This window comes from Falco peregrinus, chromosome 4 (assembly GCF_023634155.1).
Source record: "Falco peregrinus isolate bFalPer1 chromosome 4, bFalPer1.pri, whole genome shotgun sequence".
In the NCBI taxonomy this organism is placed as follows: domain Eukaryota; kingdom Metazoa; phylum Chordata; class Aves; order Falconiformes; family Falconidae; genus Falco; species Falco peregrinus.
This window is the reverse complement of record NC_073724.1, coordinates 104,101,321-104,116,766: the sequence shown is the minus strand read 5'-3', so window position 1 is coordinate 104,116,766 and position 15,446 is coordinate 104,101,321. Positions and strand designations below refer to the sequence as shown.

The following is a 15,446-nucleotide window of genomic DNA, read 5'->3' as shown; positions in this document are numbered from 1 at the left end:
TTACAGAACAGTGCTAATAAGATGCTGTCTAATATATTCCTGCGTTTGTTAACATCAAAATTTATTAATGATCTTGTAGATATTTGCAAAAATCTGGTAAGTATGTTCTATCTGTTTCTAGATGCAGCGCTCCTCTACCAAAGGATTGTTTTTACAGTATAATAATTTGGAGGCACACCAAATGAGATACTTATTACTGAAAAAATAAATCAAAAGACATTGAACTTTGTAAAGAATTCCTAACTGGAAACATTTTTATTTGGCATTTGAATGCAGGTGTAGGGAAAAAATGAGAGCCAATGGGTAACATTTGATCAAGGTTAGCATGCCAGCTCACATAAAAAATTCGAGGGTTTTGGAATTTTTGTAATACTGTATTAGAGTAAAAGTATATACAGATTTTATACCACAGAATGTATTTCTGTAACACATAACACTTAACTTTAGTGCACTTGTAAAATTTTTAAAGCTTTTTCTCTTGTAGTTTGATGGGCTTATGTACCTTAAAACACTTTAAAGTTGTTGATTATATGGGTATTAAATCTTCTAGCTGTAAATGACTGTCACTGAGAAAAGTCATAGAGTGCCACATCACTGTGTTTAGGCCAACTCTTAAAACTTCTCTTTTTGGCACAATGTCCTGTAGTCAGGTCAAAGGAGGCAAAATCCTTTATTTTTTCAGGTGAGAAGCAAGAGTCTTACCTTCTGTTGACTTGTAATCTGGTAGGGAAAGCAGTAATTAGTGTGCCCTCAAAAAGATCATATGCCTTCCTTCCATTTCTTTGTAACTATGAAGTATAGCGAGAAGTTTGTGAGTCTTGTAGACAGAATTGTTTTTCAAATACTAACAATCTAAAACACAGAGACTAGCATCTGTCTTAGGAAGCTTGTATCCTAAAGAGAATATTTCAAATCAACAGTTCATGTGTGTAGAAGGCTGGTTTATCACAAAGGAATGGAATTCATCAATTCAATGTAGCCCTTACCGTCTTCACCTGTTCTAGTTCACTGGGAAACTGTAGTGTCTTTCCTGGTGTTATGCCTGTGGTGTTTCTCCTGTCCTTAAAAACCAACTTGAAAAGGATGTGGTGGTTTCTTTTAGATGACGTTTACTGGAAAACCAAGTGTACTGCGACAAGTGGGTGTAATGGGGAATGATCCTGAGGAGAGTATAATGGAAGTAGATAACCAGGTATCTGATGATCTATTTGATGACCATTCAGTGACTGATGTCAGTGACACAAATGAATCTGGTGAGATGCAAAACGTAACAGGTAAGTCTTCTTTGTGCCCAAAACTACTTGCAATAGCTTGTTTTCACAGATTGCTCTTTGCTTGAAAGACAGATAGAAATTTGTGCTGCTTTATTAGTATTTGAAGCAGGTAATGGTTGAACCAGGTATTTTCTAAACAGTAATAATTCTTTTGTACCTCATTAGTGTTTTAAAGATGTTAACTGAAGTGTTCTAGCTTATTTGAAAGGATAAATTTGTTTTTTATTTTATAAATAGTAAAATGCAAGCAGAAAAGCTAGCTAACTTGTTCAAAGTCAGTCAGAAGGTTTGGCAAAGAAGGTACTAGAAAAAGTGTCTGTAGCATACCCGTCTCTGTCCTTTGGCTGTGCTTCCTTTTCTTAAAAATAGTCCTATTTAATTTTTCTCCTTTTCCTAATCAGTAATTCTTGACACAGTCAGCTTTCTTATGTCTCTGGACCCGGACAGGAACATGAATCTGTCTGTTTATTCCTATTAGCAGCTATAAGCACTGATGTTCTCTTTTGTTTTAAATTCTTTCTTAAAATTGTGTGTATCTTCATTTTTAACCAGGACTGTGTCTTGTGTTTATTGTTGAATGAAAAGGATATTTATGCCACAAACAGCAGGTGGTCTGTTTTCCCCATCATGTTGAATAAGTGTCTTAAAATAAATAATTCTAATAAAGTTTGCAATCTCAGAAAGTTACAAGGGTTCTAAATGTGACAGGAAAAGGGCATTTGTAACTATTTTGTTTAGGTTGTAATTGAAATTTCAGTGAGGATATTAATATAGTAGTACTGGTCATCATTTCATTTTCTGGAAGTTTTGAATATAGTTTAAAATATATAGCTTAAAATATATTCTTAAGTTATAGTTAACAACACAAAAGAACACAGATGCAGATGGTTCTGGTGAATTCACTGATACCTTGATGGACAAATCAGCCATACGTATGGGCACATAAAATGAAAAGCCTCTGTTTCTGAGAGGGCTGTTGTAGAAGTGGGAAGCACACTCAAGAAGCTGTTACTGATGCAGTAACTGCTCAATAACAAATAAAGGTTGCTAGTACTCTTACCTGTTCTGAGAACCTAAACTAGTTTTGTAAAGACCTAAAATATTAACAACTCTTTATTGTCCTTGGAGAAGGATTTCTTACATGAAGATCTTATTTTCAGGTGCTTTGAGCCCGTTAGCTGAAGAACAGTTGACAAAGCAGGATTTACTTCTCCTTGAAATTCTGAGGTTCCTGTGTATTTGTGTAACTACAGTCCAAATTCAGACAGTGAGCTTCCGAGCCTCTGATGTGCGGAGGAAGCTGTTAATGCTTGCTGATGGCAGTGTCTTTGATAGTGCTAAGCCATTGCATCTGCATGTGGTGAGTGTGAGCTTTTATTACAGCAGACCCACCTCTGTATTTATGCTGGTTTTAAATGTGTATATTCTTGTCTTTTGTCATTGGTCCCCTGGGAAGACATTAAAATGGCTACTTCTAGTGTTTTGAAATGTGCTGTGGTTGGGGTAACAGGAGTTAGAATTTGTAAGCCAGAAACTGAAGAGTTGAGAAGTATAAGCATCTTGCCTTTATCATTAATTATTTGCTAAATAGCTAGAATTAGTCTCTAGTACAGTAGGATCTGTGTTTTACTTTAAAAAGGACATGGCTTTAACTGCCCAAACTAAAAATGTCATGAGCTGTATTACAGTGTGATAGTCTTTGCATGAAAAGATGGTCAGTGTAACATGCAGGAGCTAACAATAGGTATCCTTGCTGCATGATTTCATGTAAGAGTTACTGAAAATGTTTTATAGTTTGTAATTTTCTTAAGTATTATTTTCCATTGTTCTTTTTTTTTTTTTCTTATTTCCCAGTACTTGATCCTGCTGAAAGAGCTCCCTGTTGAAGAACACCTCTTGCCTGAAGATGATGTTCTTATGCTTCTTAGACCTCTTTCGTAAGAGCGAAACTACTCAGCATGTGTTAGAGCTATTTTAGTTCAACAGCTAGAGGATTTGGGGGCTGTTCAGTGTTTCAAGATATTTTTCCTTGCTTTCTTTACAGTGCTGTATGTTCTTTGTACCGTCGAGATCAAGAAGTTTGCAAAGTAATTCTAAATAATTTGCTTCCTATAGCAGTAGGGCTGACCCAGTTCAACACACATGCTGAAGAGACAGGGGATGCCCAAGGACAATTTTTGACAGTTGTTGGAGCCTTTTGGTATGTTTTATCTATTTAATGCAGAAGTCTATTTGGCATAAAGTTTTTAACTTTGCTGTCAGTCTGAAAACTGTAGTGTTGTTGTGTGTCTTGCTGTTGGTATCCTGTGATATCTTTATCCAGCATTTAACTTTCCAGATTTTCTGTCATGTTGTATTTGTAGCAAAGAATCATATCATCCTTAATATAGTATTAGGACAATAAATGCTACATTGTTGTACATTAACAAAGTCTGATTGTACTCCAAATTGCATCAGTAATTCTAAAAAGTGATAACTTCAACAACCAAAAATAAGCATTGCTTACAACTGTAGATTATCAATTCTCCAAAACATGCCTACTGAGCACAAAAGAATGAACTGTGAGCAGCAGAAACTAACTTGTTAGACTTCTTCTCAAAATGGTTGGCAACCTTTTCGTTTATTCAAATCTTCCTTATTTTAGGCATTTAGCTCAAGGAGGGAAATGCACAGCACCAGTAAGAGTGGCCCTTTTAAACTGCATGAAAGCCATGCTTGAGGTAATGCCAGATTTTCTGACATTCATTAGCATGTTAAGTATATACTTAAAGTGTACTTAAAAACAGTATCTGAAGATCTTTTGCTTTCATCAGTGTATATTCCATTGTAGGTCTTCAGTATATTTTAAACCACAATATTAATTTTTTTCAGGCTGATCCTCACTGCAAGTGGGCAATACTTAATGTAATAAATGAAGATCTACCTGTGAATGATGCTTTCCCACGTTTTCTTGCAGATAGTCACCATCAAGTTCGTATGCTTGCTGCAAAGTCAATTACCAGGTGATAATGTAGATCTTCTTTCCATTTGTAAGAATAATGCTTAACTGGGTGTTACTTCTGCTACTGTACAGCTGCTGCTTTCAGTACTTCTGGGGCTTTAATCTTAACAGAAGATAAAAACCTACCAAGTTACTTTGGTTAAGGTGTTCAGACTTTGTCTACATTTTAAGTATTCTGTGATGAGAGAGATATCTGTATCTATATATAGAGAGATAAGCAATATATATTAAAAAACCCTATATGTGATAGCAAATTTTGCACTAAATTTATTATGCAAAACTTGAATAGGAAATAGTTGTTTACCCTCTAGAAATAGGTTAGGTATAATGAGTAGCATAAGAACTTTTTCAATGGATCTTGTGTTTTGAATACTGTGTATAGTTCTTTCTCCATGCATCAAAAAGATGTAATTGAAGTGGAATAGGAGTAGAGGAGGGGTGTTCAAAAGTATGAAACAATTTACACACAGCTATTGGTTGCATAAACTGGAGCCCTTCAGCACAAAAAGTGTTGAATTGCAGGAGGTATAACGTAACTCTAGAAAATCTGGTGTGGAACTAAGTGATGATTGGCAGTCTTTTCTTTTTTAAAGACTAGGCAACATCAGGTGAAGCTAACAGGTTCAAAATTCTGATAAAATAGGGTTTGCTTTTTCATAGAACATTCAGTTATCTTGAGTGTTACCCTACTATCTTCAACTGTCTGGATGTTTTCAGGGGTTCAAGAAGCAACAAATTCGTGGAAGAGGAAATCATTGAAGGATACTAAGTACAGTCACCACTTCTAACTCATGATCTGCCTAGGTTATCAGTAGTCAATTGTTAGATTCAAAGAATTATTATGAATACAAGGCAAGCATATGGTGATCTTAGGTGTCTGCTAATAGTCACTTAGAAGTAGCTAGAGTAACATTTGGTCCAATCCACTGTGGTGCTCCCATTTTTATTACAAAGAGCAAAGTGGGTTGGGCCTTTATCTACAAAAAATAAATTCTTTGAGAAACTCTTTTTACATATAATTTGTTCAAGAAATGTATTCCCAAAATGATTTCCAGATATAATTATGCAAATAGTGATATTTTTAGGACAACAACAAAGACTGAGAATCTCATTAAAATTAAGATGCTTATGGCACTAGAATATTTCCATCCTTCACCCTTTATAGGACATGGTATATCTTCCCTATATCATGGTGGATGGTAAGAATGGCTTTTTGTCCGTTCTTCTGGATTCATTTTAGCGATTGATTTGGGTCGTCATGTTGTAACACTTTTCTTAGCAAGTAAGATTCGTCCTGATGGGGTTAGGTAGCAAATTTTGATAAGGTGTGTAGTCCAGTTGTAACTATTGATAGGTTGTAACAGGGGCTGAGTAGTTAAAAGTTGCATCCCATAATTTTGGTAAAATTACAAATACAAATATTAGGGTGATAATGTAACCTCACAGTGGTATTGTCTGCAAGTGTAAAATCACAAAGGGTTCTCATACAGACACATCCATTCCCAGCATATATAAGCACAATTTCAGGGGTTTCATCAGAGTGTATTTCAAAATGACAGAGATTTTGTTCAGTGTCAAGACAAATGTCTTTGGCCTTAATGGTATTACTTTCACAAATAAACGCTTGTTGTTCCCATACAACAGATGCATTAACATCAACAGTTTTGGGGGGGTGACATGAACTACCACAAGAGGAAAGAAAGACTGCTGTACAAGAAAATTAAGAAGAAAATAATGACATTCAGAAAAACCAGAATCTTATTTGATATGCACAATATGCAGTAATTCTGTACCTTAAATGTTATGCTAATAATTATCGTTCTTTTTTTTTGAAGTTTGTTTCAAGATGTGAAACAGAGAGATTCTTCTGGAATGTCAGAACCTCTTCCCTTGAAGCTCCAGCAAAAGGCTTTTGAGAATGTGTATCTCAGAGTTCAGGAAGGAATGAGAAATCTGGTACCAACATCTAGTCATTGTTTTGCCTAGTTTTCATCTTATGACTAAGATGTCTTTTAAAATGATCGTGTTTAGTTTTCAGAGAACATTAATTCTTCTGGGCTTCTGATAATATGCGGTGATGAAACAAGGTGATAGTCAGAAACATCCTTACACATCCAGTTACTGTTTTGTCCACATTAGAAGTTTGTAAACTTTTTCACTGTAGTTCCAGACCACTCTTCTATATCATACTTGTTGTTGTGGGTTTCCATACTGTGATACCTAAGAATCAAAGAAAAATGGAGCCTCAGTATTCTAGACAACATATAAATAGTGAATAAGAGGCAATGTAATTTCAGATTATGTGTTTATTTAAATTTCAGCAAGATCAGGTTTCCAGTGGTATTAGAGCAGTGGTTTTCACAAAACCAAAATTTGCTTAAAAAATAACTATTCAGAAGAAACTTAAAGTGAAGGAAAAGTTTTACTTCAGTGCAGTGACTGGAAATGCAATGATGTATATTGCCATGGAACTTCTTTAACTTAATTTTTCTGTCAGTGTCTTTCACTTTTCCTCCTTCCTTGCTACCACATGAAGTCATCTACATCATCTACATTTTCCACTTTTTTTCTGTCATGCTGTCATCTGTCGGCATGTCATCTATTTTCTCTCTGTTCCCTCTCCCTGCAGTCTTGTGGCTTGGGTTTGCTGCTGAGGCCTCATCTCTGTCATCTTACTGCATCTCTCTGTACTGTCACCTCCAGCTCTTTGTTGTCTTGTCTCATTTCTCTGTTGCCTTGGCTTCCTGTTCTGTCACCGCAGCCTGATGTTGTCTGTTAGCTTCTGACCTTTCATTGCAGTTTCTTGCTACTTTTATCCAAGATTCATCACTTGTCAATGCCATGCTTTAATAGGGGAAGAACTGCATTTGAATTGCATGACAGTTCTTTCCTATATGCGTCAGGGAGGAGCAAAAAGCAGGCTTGTCAATGCTTCCATCATTTCTCTGTTAAGTGCATTGCCTTTTTTTAAACTGCTGATACTATAACATGAACCTGTGGTGTATGAGGTATTGCTGTGTGTGCTGGCATGCTGGAGGCAGTAAGGAGTGAGCAGACAGCTGGAAGAAGTAATTTTTAAGCAACCAAAGCAAAATTTTCAGCAGTATTTATGACAATGCCCTTAATTTTAATTATTTATGCTCATTTATTAGTTAGCAGATTGCTTTAACAGAATATTTGTATGAGGAGTTCATTATTTCTTACTGAAGGTCAACGGTGATGCAAGTCCTGAAGATCTTTTGGACAGACAGTGTAATGGAAAAGCAGTTCTGCTGACGCTTATAACCATGGTTCTGTGTTGCAGTCCCATCTGTGAAAAGCAAGCTTTGTTTGCCATTTGCCAGTCTGTGAAAGAGAATGGCTTAGAACCTCACCTTGTGAAAAAGGCAAGTATAAAATTCCATTTTATATTTAGGTTATAAATTAGAATTAGGTTAAAATTGGAACAGTACAAAAGGCTTTTGTCATTATTGAAATTTGTTAAATTTTGTAAAAGTGTGACTAATGTGGCACTTCGATACCTGAATGAATTTGTATTTATATTTAACAACTTCCCTAGAAATGACATCATAAAAGGCAGTTTTAATGGTAAAGCTTGTATGTTAAAAGCACAGATTTGAAATACAAATAAATTTTTGACATTAAAGATTGCAGATCTCAATTAAAAAACCCTTTCTACTCAGTGGAAATAATAAGAGTTTTCCAATGTGGAAAATATGTAAACTAAGTAGTGGAGGATGGTATGTATCTTGTAGACTTTTATGTTGAAGTTCACAAGGGTGTACTGCAATAATTGCTGTTAATACTGCAGCCTTGAATGCCAGTCATTTTTTTAGTGTGCAAGTTCTTTCCTTTTTATTTGTTCTGATTGTTGCCTCTTGTTTTTACACAGTCTCCACCCAGCAAAATGTGTATTGGCTGTCCTTTCTTTGCTTACCCCTCATATGGGGTAGTTTTAGTTCCTTGATTGCAGTCTTTCGAGATAATGGCAATTAAAAAATTGCTTATACTAAATAGGAGCTGAGTTATATGAATATTGTTTAAAAGGCTGAGGGGTGGGGACATGGAGGTGTAGTACTGTCACTTTGCCATAGTATCATGTAATCTGCATGCTATTTCTACATCTTATTTCATGTACAGGTTTTGAAAAAAGTGTCTGATGTTTTTGGCTATAAAAGTATAGAAGATTTCATGACATCACATTTAGACTATTTGGTGATGGAGTGGCTGAAAATAAAGGACAGTGGATATAGCCTGTCTGCTTTTCCTTATGTTCTTTTGAACTATACTAGCCTTGAGGAATTCTATGGGTAAGTTTGCTGTATGAAAGCAATTTATTTAGGTTTATTTACAATTACGACACAGGTTTTCAAATTTCTAAATGTAGTTATGCATCAGGATTTTGTTGTAAGATAATATATTGACAGCTTGTAAAAATGTGTTCCAGGTATCTTGTCTGTTACATTTATGATGGTGAGATGTTTTTGTATACAGTAGCTAAAAAATAATTGCAAGTTTAGTTAAACAGTAGAGGAGTGATATTTGGTATATTATGCTTGAGATTTTTTAAAAAATCCAATTCAAGGACATTCTGGAAATGTATTTACTATGTGTAGGTCTTGTTACAAAGTTTTGGTTCCACACCTGGTGATAAGAAGTCAATTTGAAGATGTGAAATCACTTGCCAACAAGATTGAAAAAGACTGGAGGCAGGTTCTAGCAGACTGTTTTCCAAAGATACTTGTGAATATCCTCCCATATTTTGCCTATCAAAGCCATGGAAAGGGTGAAGTAGCAGAGCAAAGAGATGTGGCTTCTGAAGTCTACGACATGCTTAAGGATGAAAACTGCTTAGGAAAACAGGTATCGGTTTTAAATCTGTAAATTGAGTTCTATGGCATTTAACAGACCTGGAAGAAACTTTTATATACTCTGTAAAAATGTAAATAGTTTAAGTTTATAGATACAAAATAATTATTTTAATAAAGCCAAACAAGCTAAATTTTTATCCCAAGGTTTTCAGGTATTCAATAGAAACTTTCAGGCAGACAGTTGACTTGAACTATAGCTTTTTTCAGAATGTAATAAAAAATTTTTTTACCATTCAATATACAGCCTGAGTTCCCTGTCATATGTCTAAGTCAGTCATGTTTTCCTCAGTGTTTTGTTAATGCTTTATGAGGAGCCATCTTCTCCAAAAGGCAGTCTGTATTCAGAACTAGTAGTAAAATTAAATAATTTTTTTTTCCTAGGTACTGAGGAAAGTAGATTGTTCTACTGTGACTGCCATAGATAAAACTTAACCAGGCTTAATGTCTGAATGAATTGTATGTCACGGATAACTGAACAAAGAGAGAATCCAGACAGGAAGAAATGGGTTTTCTCATAAGGAAAAGAAATGCTGAATTACTTATGTAAAATATTTTTTTCTTATTAAAACACTATTTCTCTTCTTCTAGCAAATTGACAATCTATCTCATAATAACTTACCAGAGATTGTGGTTGAACTGTTGATGACCTTACATGAACCATCTGATACCATGGTAGAAGAAGAAGCTCATCTAAATAAATATATAAGGTATGTATTTGTAGATATTCTTAATGTTGAGTGCGTTTGTGTAACATTGTGCATTAAAACATACTCCTCAGGCATAAGAAGAGGTGGCCTTGAAATTGAAAATCCAAGGATTTTATTGTCATTAGTAATGATGTATCATAGGCGTGCTTTCTCAGTTATTCCCCAGTATCAGTAAGGAGAACCTCTGTAACACTTCAGTGAATGAAAGAATGAATGGGTGGGCAAGAGCATGTCTTTGTGTGTTGGTGAGCTGTACTATGGCAATGCCAATTGGAATTAGTTCACATTTGGATGGACTGAGTAAAATTGGTCAGGTTTTAATGTCTAAATTAAAGTGATTGTTTTAAAGATCTTTAAATATTTAGAAGTCATTGAGAAGTGAATTGCACCGTTTCTTAGCAGTTCTTGTAGTGGCAGCTCTTGCCTTTGGTAAGGGGATTGCTTAAGCGATGCCAAATAAACAAATTCCTAACTAATAGAAATATTCTAGCCCCATAAATATCTTAATTTTTATGAGATTTTCAGTCTTTGTTGTTGTCCTAAAAAAAATACTCTTTGCATAATTAGATCTGGAAATAATCTTCCAGATTTTTGTGCTTAGACGCGGACTATTTGGAAAAACATTACACTTTCCAAAGTTATTGAAGAAGGTATTTTTATTGTAGAAATACAAAGTTGAAAGAAACCAAAGCATTTTTATGAAAATCTGCCAAAAGTTAAATGGCTGAGGATTTCAGAACTTGAAAGAAATTTGTTTCAGCAAGTTTATTAACAAACTGTGGTGTCTGCTTGTAATGAAGGCTTTTCTTTCTAAGAAAGGAATGGTAAGAATAAGAGTGATGAAACTTAGATTTTGCTGTTTTATTACTATCGTGATACATTTCTTTTCTTTTTGAGGTCACAGAAAAGTTGGCTACCCTTTTTTTATAATCGGAAGAGTCATGATTACTTTTTTCTCAACCAAGTTTTCCCCACAATTACAAAATGCAGAAGCTTTACCCATGGCTTGCAATTAGGTTTTCCTGTGTGTTAGCTGAGACAAACGTGTGTGTTTTTAGCAATATGGCCTTTCAAAAAATAATAAAAGAATGTTACGAAAGTACAACTTAGAGAACTGCCATAGAGGGACAACAGACAGTTAAAAGTAAGATTAACGTCATGCCACTGGATGATTTTGCTCCTTCTTACTTACTGAAAGGAGAAGAGATTTCCTAGGAGTTATGTGTTTATTCAGTGAGATTAATTTTAGTTAATAGAGGGGGTTTGATTTTGGGAGGAAAAAACCCAATCTCTTTTTTATTCATTTAGAGAACTGGATCCTGCTCCTAATCCTCCTTATTTTCCTTCTTATGTGATTAAGGCAACGTTGGACTATATTAGCAACTGTCATAAAAGCAAATTAAAAAGTATTGTAGCAGTTCTTTCTAAAAGCCCTGTAAGTATGTAATGATGATTTTATTTTTTTGTAGACTATAATATTTACATTTCTATTAGGGGTACGTTTTGGTTTAATTGGACATTTTTGTCATGTATATATGAGGAAAAAATACAACCTTAGAAACCTTTCTGTTCTTTTGTTTGCCTGCTGAAATTAAAGAAGTCCTAAGTTCAGGGACACAGTAACCTTGCAAAAATTACATGTTTGAACTATTACATGCAAATAACATGTATGAAATAAGATAAGTAGAAAGGATTATTTTAAAGGTTGGGGGAATTTGTATGTACCAGACAGAATTTAGATGCAATTTATTTCTTCGGCATATGTCTAAAGAACATTCTGAAATAATCACTTTTGGACAATTTTATCTAAATACTCTCTACAGTTAAGATACCAAAGTTTCCTTCCCTTACTGACAGTGTGGAATTTTATATTCTGTGATACTTTTAGACATTTTGTTTTCAGTTGTTAAAGGCAAATAAGAAAGCATATAAAAATATGCAGCCCTTGCAATAAATCATAAACATATTGCTATCTTGTAGCATTGTTTCTTAGAAACTTACCTTTTCAAAGGTTATGCTACTTTATTGCATATATTGTCAACAACTTACTTTGCCTATCCATAAACAATTGAAAAATAAGAGAAAAACTTTCTTCTGGATGATGTTTGTCTAAATCTTTTGAGTGTAAAAGTTTATATTGCCAGCCTGTGGAATAAATTCCTTAAAATGTAATACAACCTGCCTAGAACTTTAAGATAGTTACTTTTTTTTTTTGAAGTTTACAGTTCTAACAGTTACAATCTGTATTGATACATTATATTAAATAATGCCTTTTGTATGTATGAACATTGTGTTTGAAAGGATATAGCTTGAAGCGCTGATATTTTAATGGCTTTTATTTGATGTTTCTCCTGTTGGTGAAAACTGCCACAAATGTTTGCTTTCCTGAAAAATGTATGTAACCTTTCTCATGTGGGTGGGAAAAAAAAAGAAAATTAGGAGGTATGTGGCTTGTAATCCTGCTTGGAGAATTGGTTTCTATGTAGGTCTTTTGTTTGTTTAGAGTAGTAAAAATAATAAAGGGGTTTTTTTGTCTATGTCCTTTGAAAACAAAAATATATGTCTATCACTTAAGTTTTTTCTTGATATAAAGTATATCTGTATTGGCATTATAAATTTTGGGTTTACTCATAGTTTATTCATTTTTAGGATTCATTCCAGAAAATCCTTCTAGCCCTTTGTAAGCGTGCATCAGGTACAAACAACATTTACAAGAAACACAGAGTTCTTATAATTTATCACTTGTTTGTTGGTCTGTTACTTAAAGAGATAAAAGATGGTTTAGGAGGAGCATGGGCTTTTGTCCTCCGAGATGTGATTTACACCCTGATTCACCACATCAATAGAAGGTAAAGATGGCAATTATCTCTTCATCTTTCTGTCTGTGCTTCCTTGTTCTTGTAACCTTACATTTCAGTATCACTAGATGTTAATTCATTTGTAGAAAGAATTGAAATTTGCTGAAGGACAAAAATAAATAGCCTTTCTTTGATAATTTCAGAATTTAAATTTAGAACGCTGACTGAAATATGGAATGTTTTGAGCTGTCCCTTGTGTTTAAATGTGTTCTTGTATTCTGCTATACTGCAGAATTTTCTCTATATAATAGGCTATCAAATTGTAGAAATAAGAAATTTTGGGAGATTTTGATGCCAGAAAGGGTGTTTAGGAATTTAAGGATATGAGAGAAAAATTGAAATTGTGGAGTTAAGTGCAAATTAAGTACATGTCTAATAAAATGTGTTTATTGTGTTAATAGAGAGTATTAATGTTCACATTCTCAACAATAAGGGGCTTAGAAAAATGAGTGAGAATCCGTACATGTCATCTTAGCTGTCTTCCGTTTGAAAATCTGGTACTTCATCGGGCTTAGGATTTAAATAGAGATTCTTGTCTTTCAATCAAGTCTAGAGATACATTCTTACCTGAGGTTTAGCTTTGGGTTTCCAAGACAGTTATTCACCTAAATGTCACTGAGTTTACATGCAAGTTGACAGCTTTCCTTGTTGAAAGTATTTAATACCCTGAAATATCGGAGAGGTGTGGATTCTATGGTAAATACTGTTACTATGAGACTTATTATTGTGATCAACACCGAATGGGGGCAGGGGCAGCTGATGCACTGGAGAGCGATATTGCCATTCAGAGGGACCTCATCTAGTTGTAGGCGTGAGACAAACGGGTACCTTGTGAAGATGAACAAATCCTGAGTCTTTCACTTTGGCTGGAATAACCCCATGCATGAGTACAGGCTTGGGAGCTGACTGGCTAGAAAGTAGCTTTGTAGAGGAGGACCCAGGAGTTTTGGAGGACAGCTGGGTGAGTCAGTAGTGTGCATTTCATCACTGAAGGCTGACTCTACTGAAGTGTGCTGGCAAGAATGTAGCCAGCAAGTTGAGGGAAGCAGTCATTCCCCTCCAAGCTGCAGTAAGACCACTGTGTCCAGTGTGGGGCCGCTCCAGACAGGACATGAGAGATAATGACAAACTGGAATGGTTTGAGTGGAAGACCCCCAAGGGGTAAGAGGAGTTGATCTGTTTTCTGTTCTCCAGTTTCTGGAGGGGCAGATAGCTTGTTGAGACAGTAGAGCAAGATTGTTCCTAGAAGTCCACAGTGAAAGGACAAGAGGTAGCACCTGCCAAGTTGCAACATGGGAAATTCTGGTGAGACATAAAGGAGAATAGTTTTGCAGTGAGAGTAGTCAAATACTGGAGCAGGTTGCTCAGGGAGGCTATTGATTCTCCATCCAAGGAATGTGTCATAATTCAGCTCTAGAAAACCCTGATAATCTGATCTGACTTTGAAGCTGACCTTGCTGCAGGCAGGAAGTTGGACTAGATAATCCTTAGGTGTCCTTTGTAACCTGAATCTTTTTAATTATTATTTAAGGCTGTGTGTGAGAGAGGAGCATTCAGAGAGCGTGTTTTCCATGGATGTTGAGAGCATGTTCTGTTTCCATCAACATTGTTCTGTCAAATAATAATCTAAAAGCCTTTTTGGATTGGGTTTGGATTTTTTTTCCATTTTGGAATATATTTTTCTTTAAGTTTTTTACTCAGTTTTTTAAAGTTATGTATGTGTTTTAGTTTTCCTGTCTCCTGAGCTAAATCCTTCAAGCTGATTGAGTCGATAAATTTTAAAGTTTAGAATCAGTTCCTTCAATGAAGTTTATTTCTGTTTCCCCTTTTCCTCTGTTTCCTGTTGTATAATAGGTTAATACTTGAGACAATGACAATTTGTATTTCTTTAATTTCACTTTTTTGTTTCCTGTGACAGACCTGTTGTTATCAGAGATATATCTATGCGCAGCTTTTCACTCTGTTGTGATCTTCTTCATCATGTTTGCCACACAGCAGTTACATGTTGCAATGATGCTCTAGAGAGCCACCTTCATGTTATTGTAGGAACTCTAATACCTCTTGCCATGGACCAATCTGAGATTCAGGAACAAGTAGGTGGTTTTGAGTTGCTGCTTATTCTTTACCCGTTAGCTTTTTAGTTCATGTTCACTGTCATTAAAGCTAAATTTGTACTTGTGTTCAGTTTTAATTCCTTTTTTCTATGCTTTGTAGATTTACATAAAAATACATTATTTGGGATGTAACACTGTATCTTTACTTTTTTTTTAAATTAAAGCATCTTTACTTTTGATACTTCTGTTTTGACAAATATGTCATTCTGTATTCAATTCTTACGGCTTTGATCAGTGATTTAGATGTATTTGTATCATAATTGCTGAGATTACTGTATCATTTACTTTGTAATTGTCTATTTACATTGTCTATAAAAAAAATCAGATTTCTTAAAGAGATTTAATGCTGTTGTAATGTCGTTTACCTCTGCTTTGAATTTGTGCACCTTCTTTAGCCAAATCTGAAAGAGGTTTAAAGTGTTCAGGGTAAGTTTCAGAAAAATCATTGCCTTAGTAGAGTAGAAACACCAAATCAGTGGTACCACTAAGGAAAAAGACAGAGAAAACATAGGCATTGTTAAACTGCTGGTAATGGCAAGCTAATTGGTACAAGCACATCAAGTAGCCGAGCAGTTACCTACAAAGCTCTGTGGGTGATTTCACAGGAAATATGATGAAGAC

General features: G+C 34.9%; 1 protein-coding gene across 6 annotated transcripts in view; it reads left to right on the top strand.

Moving 5' to 3' along the window:
- Nucleotides 1–15,446, top strand: part of ATM (ATM serine/threonine kinase) — an 80,063-nt gene that overhangs the window by 21,728 nt on the left and 42,889 nt on the right. For all 6 annotated transcript variants that reach the window (XM_055803076.1, XM_055803075.1, XM_055803074.1 and 3 more), the window contains 15 exons: nt 7–96; nt 1,103–1,274; nt 2,435–2,634; nt 3,129–3,211; nt 3,319–3,474; nt 3,919–3,994; nt 4,146–4,276; nt 6,111–6,231; nt 7,485–7,661; nt 8,416–8,585; nt 8,892–9,138; nt 9,735–9,853; nt 11,162–11,288; nt 12,503–12,702; nt 14,630–14,804. In XM_055803076.1, the coding sequence (XP_055659051.1) occupies nt 7–96; nt 1,103–1,274; nt 2,435–2,634; nt 3,129–3,211; nt 3,319–3,474; nt 3,919–3,994; nt 4,146–4,276; nt 6,111–6,231; nt 7,485–7,661; nt 8,416–8,585; nt 8,892–9,138; nt 9,735–9,853; nt 11,162–11,288; nt 12,503–12,702; nt 14,630–14,804 (2,244 nt within the window). The remainder of the gene's footprint in view (nt 1–6; nt 97–1,102; nt 1,275–2,434; nt 2,635–3,128; nt 3,212–3,318; nt 3,475–3,918; nt 3,995–4,145; nt 4,277–6,110; nt 6,232–7,484; nt 7,662–8,415; nt 8,586–8,891; nt 9,139–9,734; nt 9,854–11,161; nt 11,289–12,502; nt 12,703–14,629; nt 14,805–15,446) is intronic.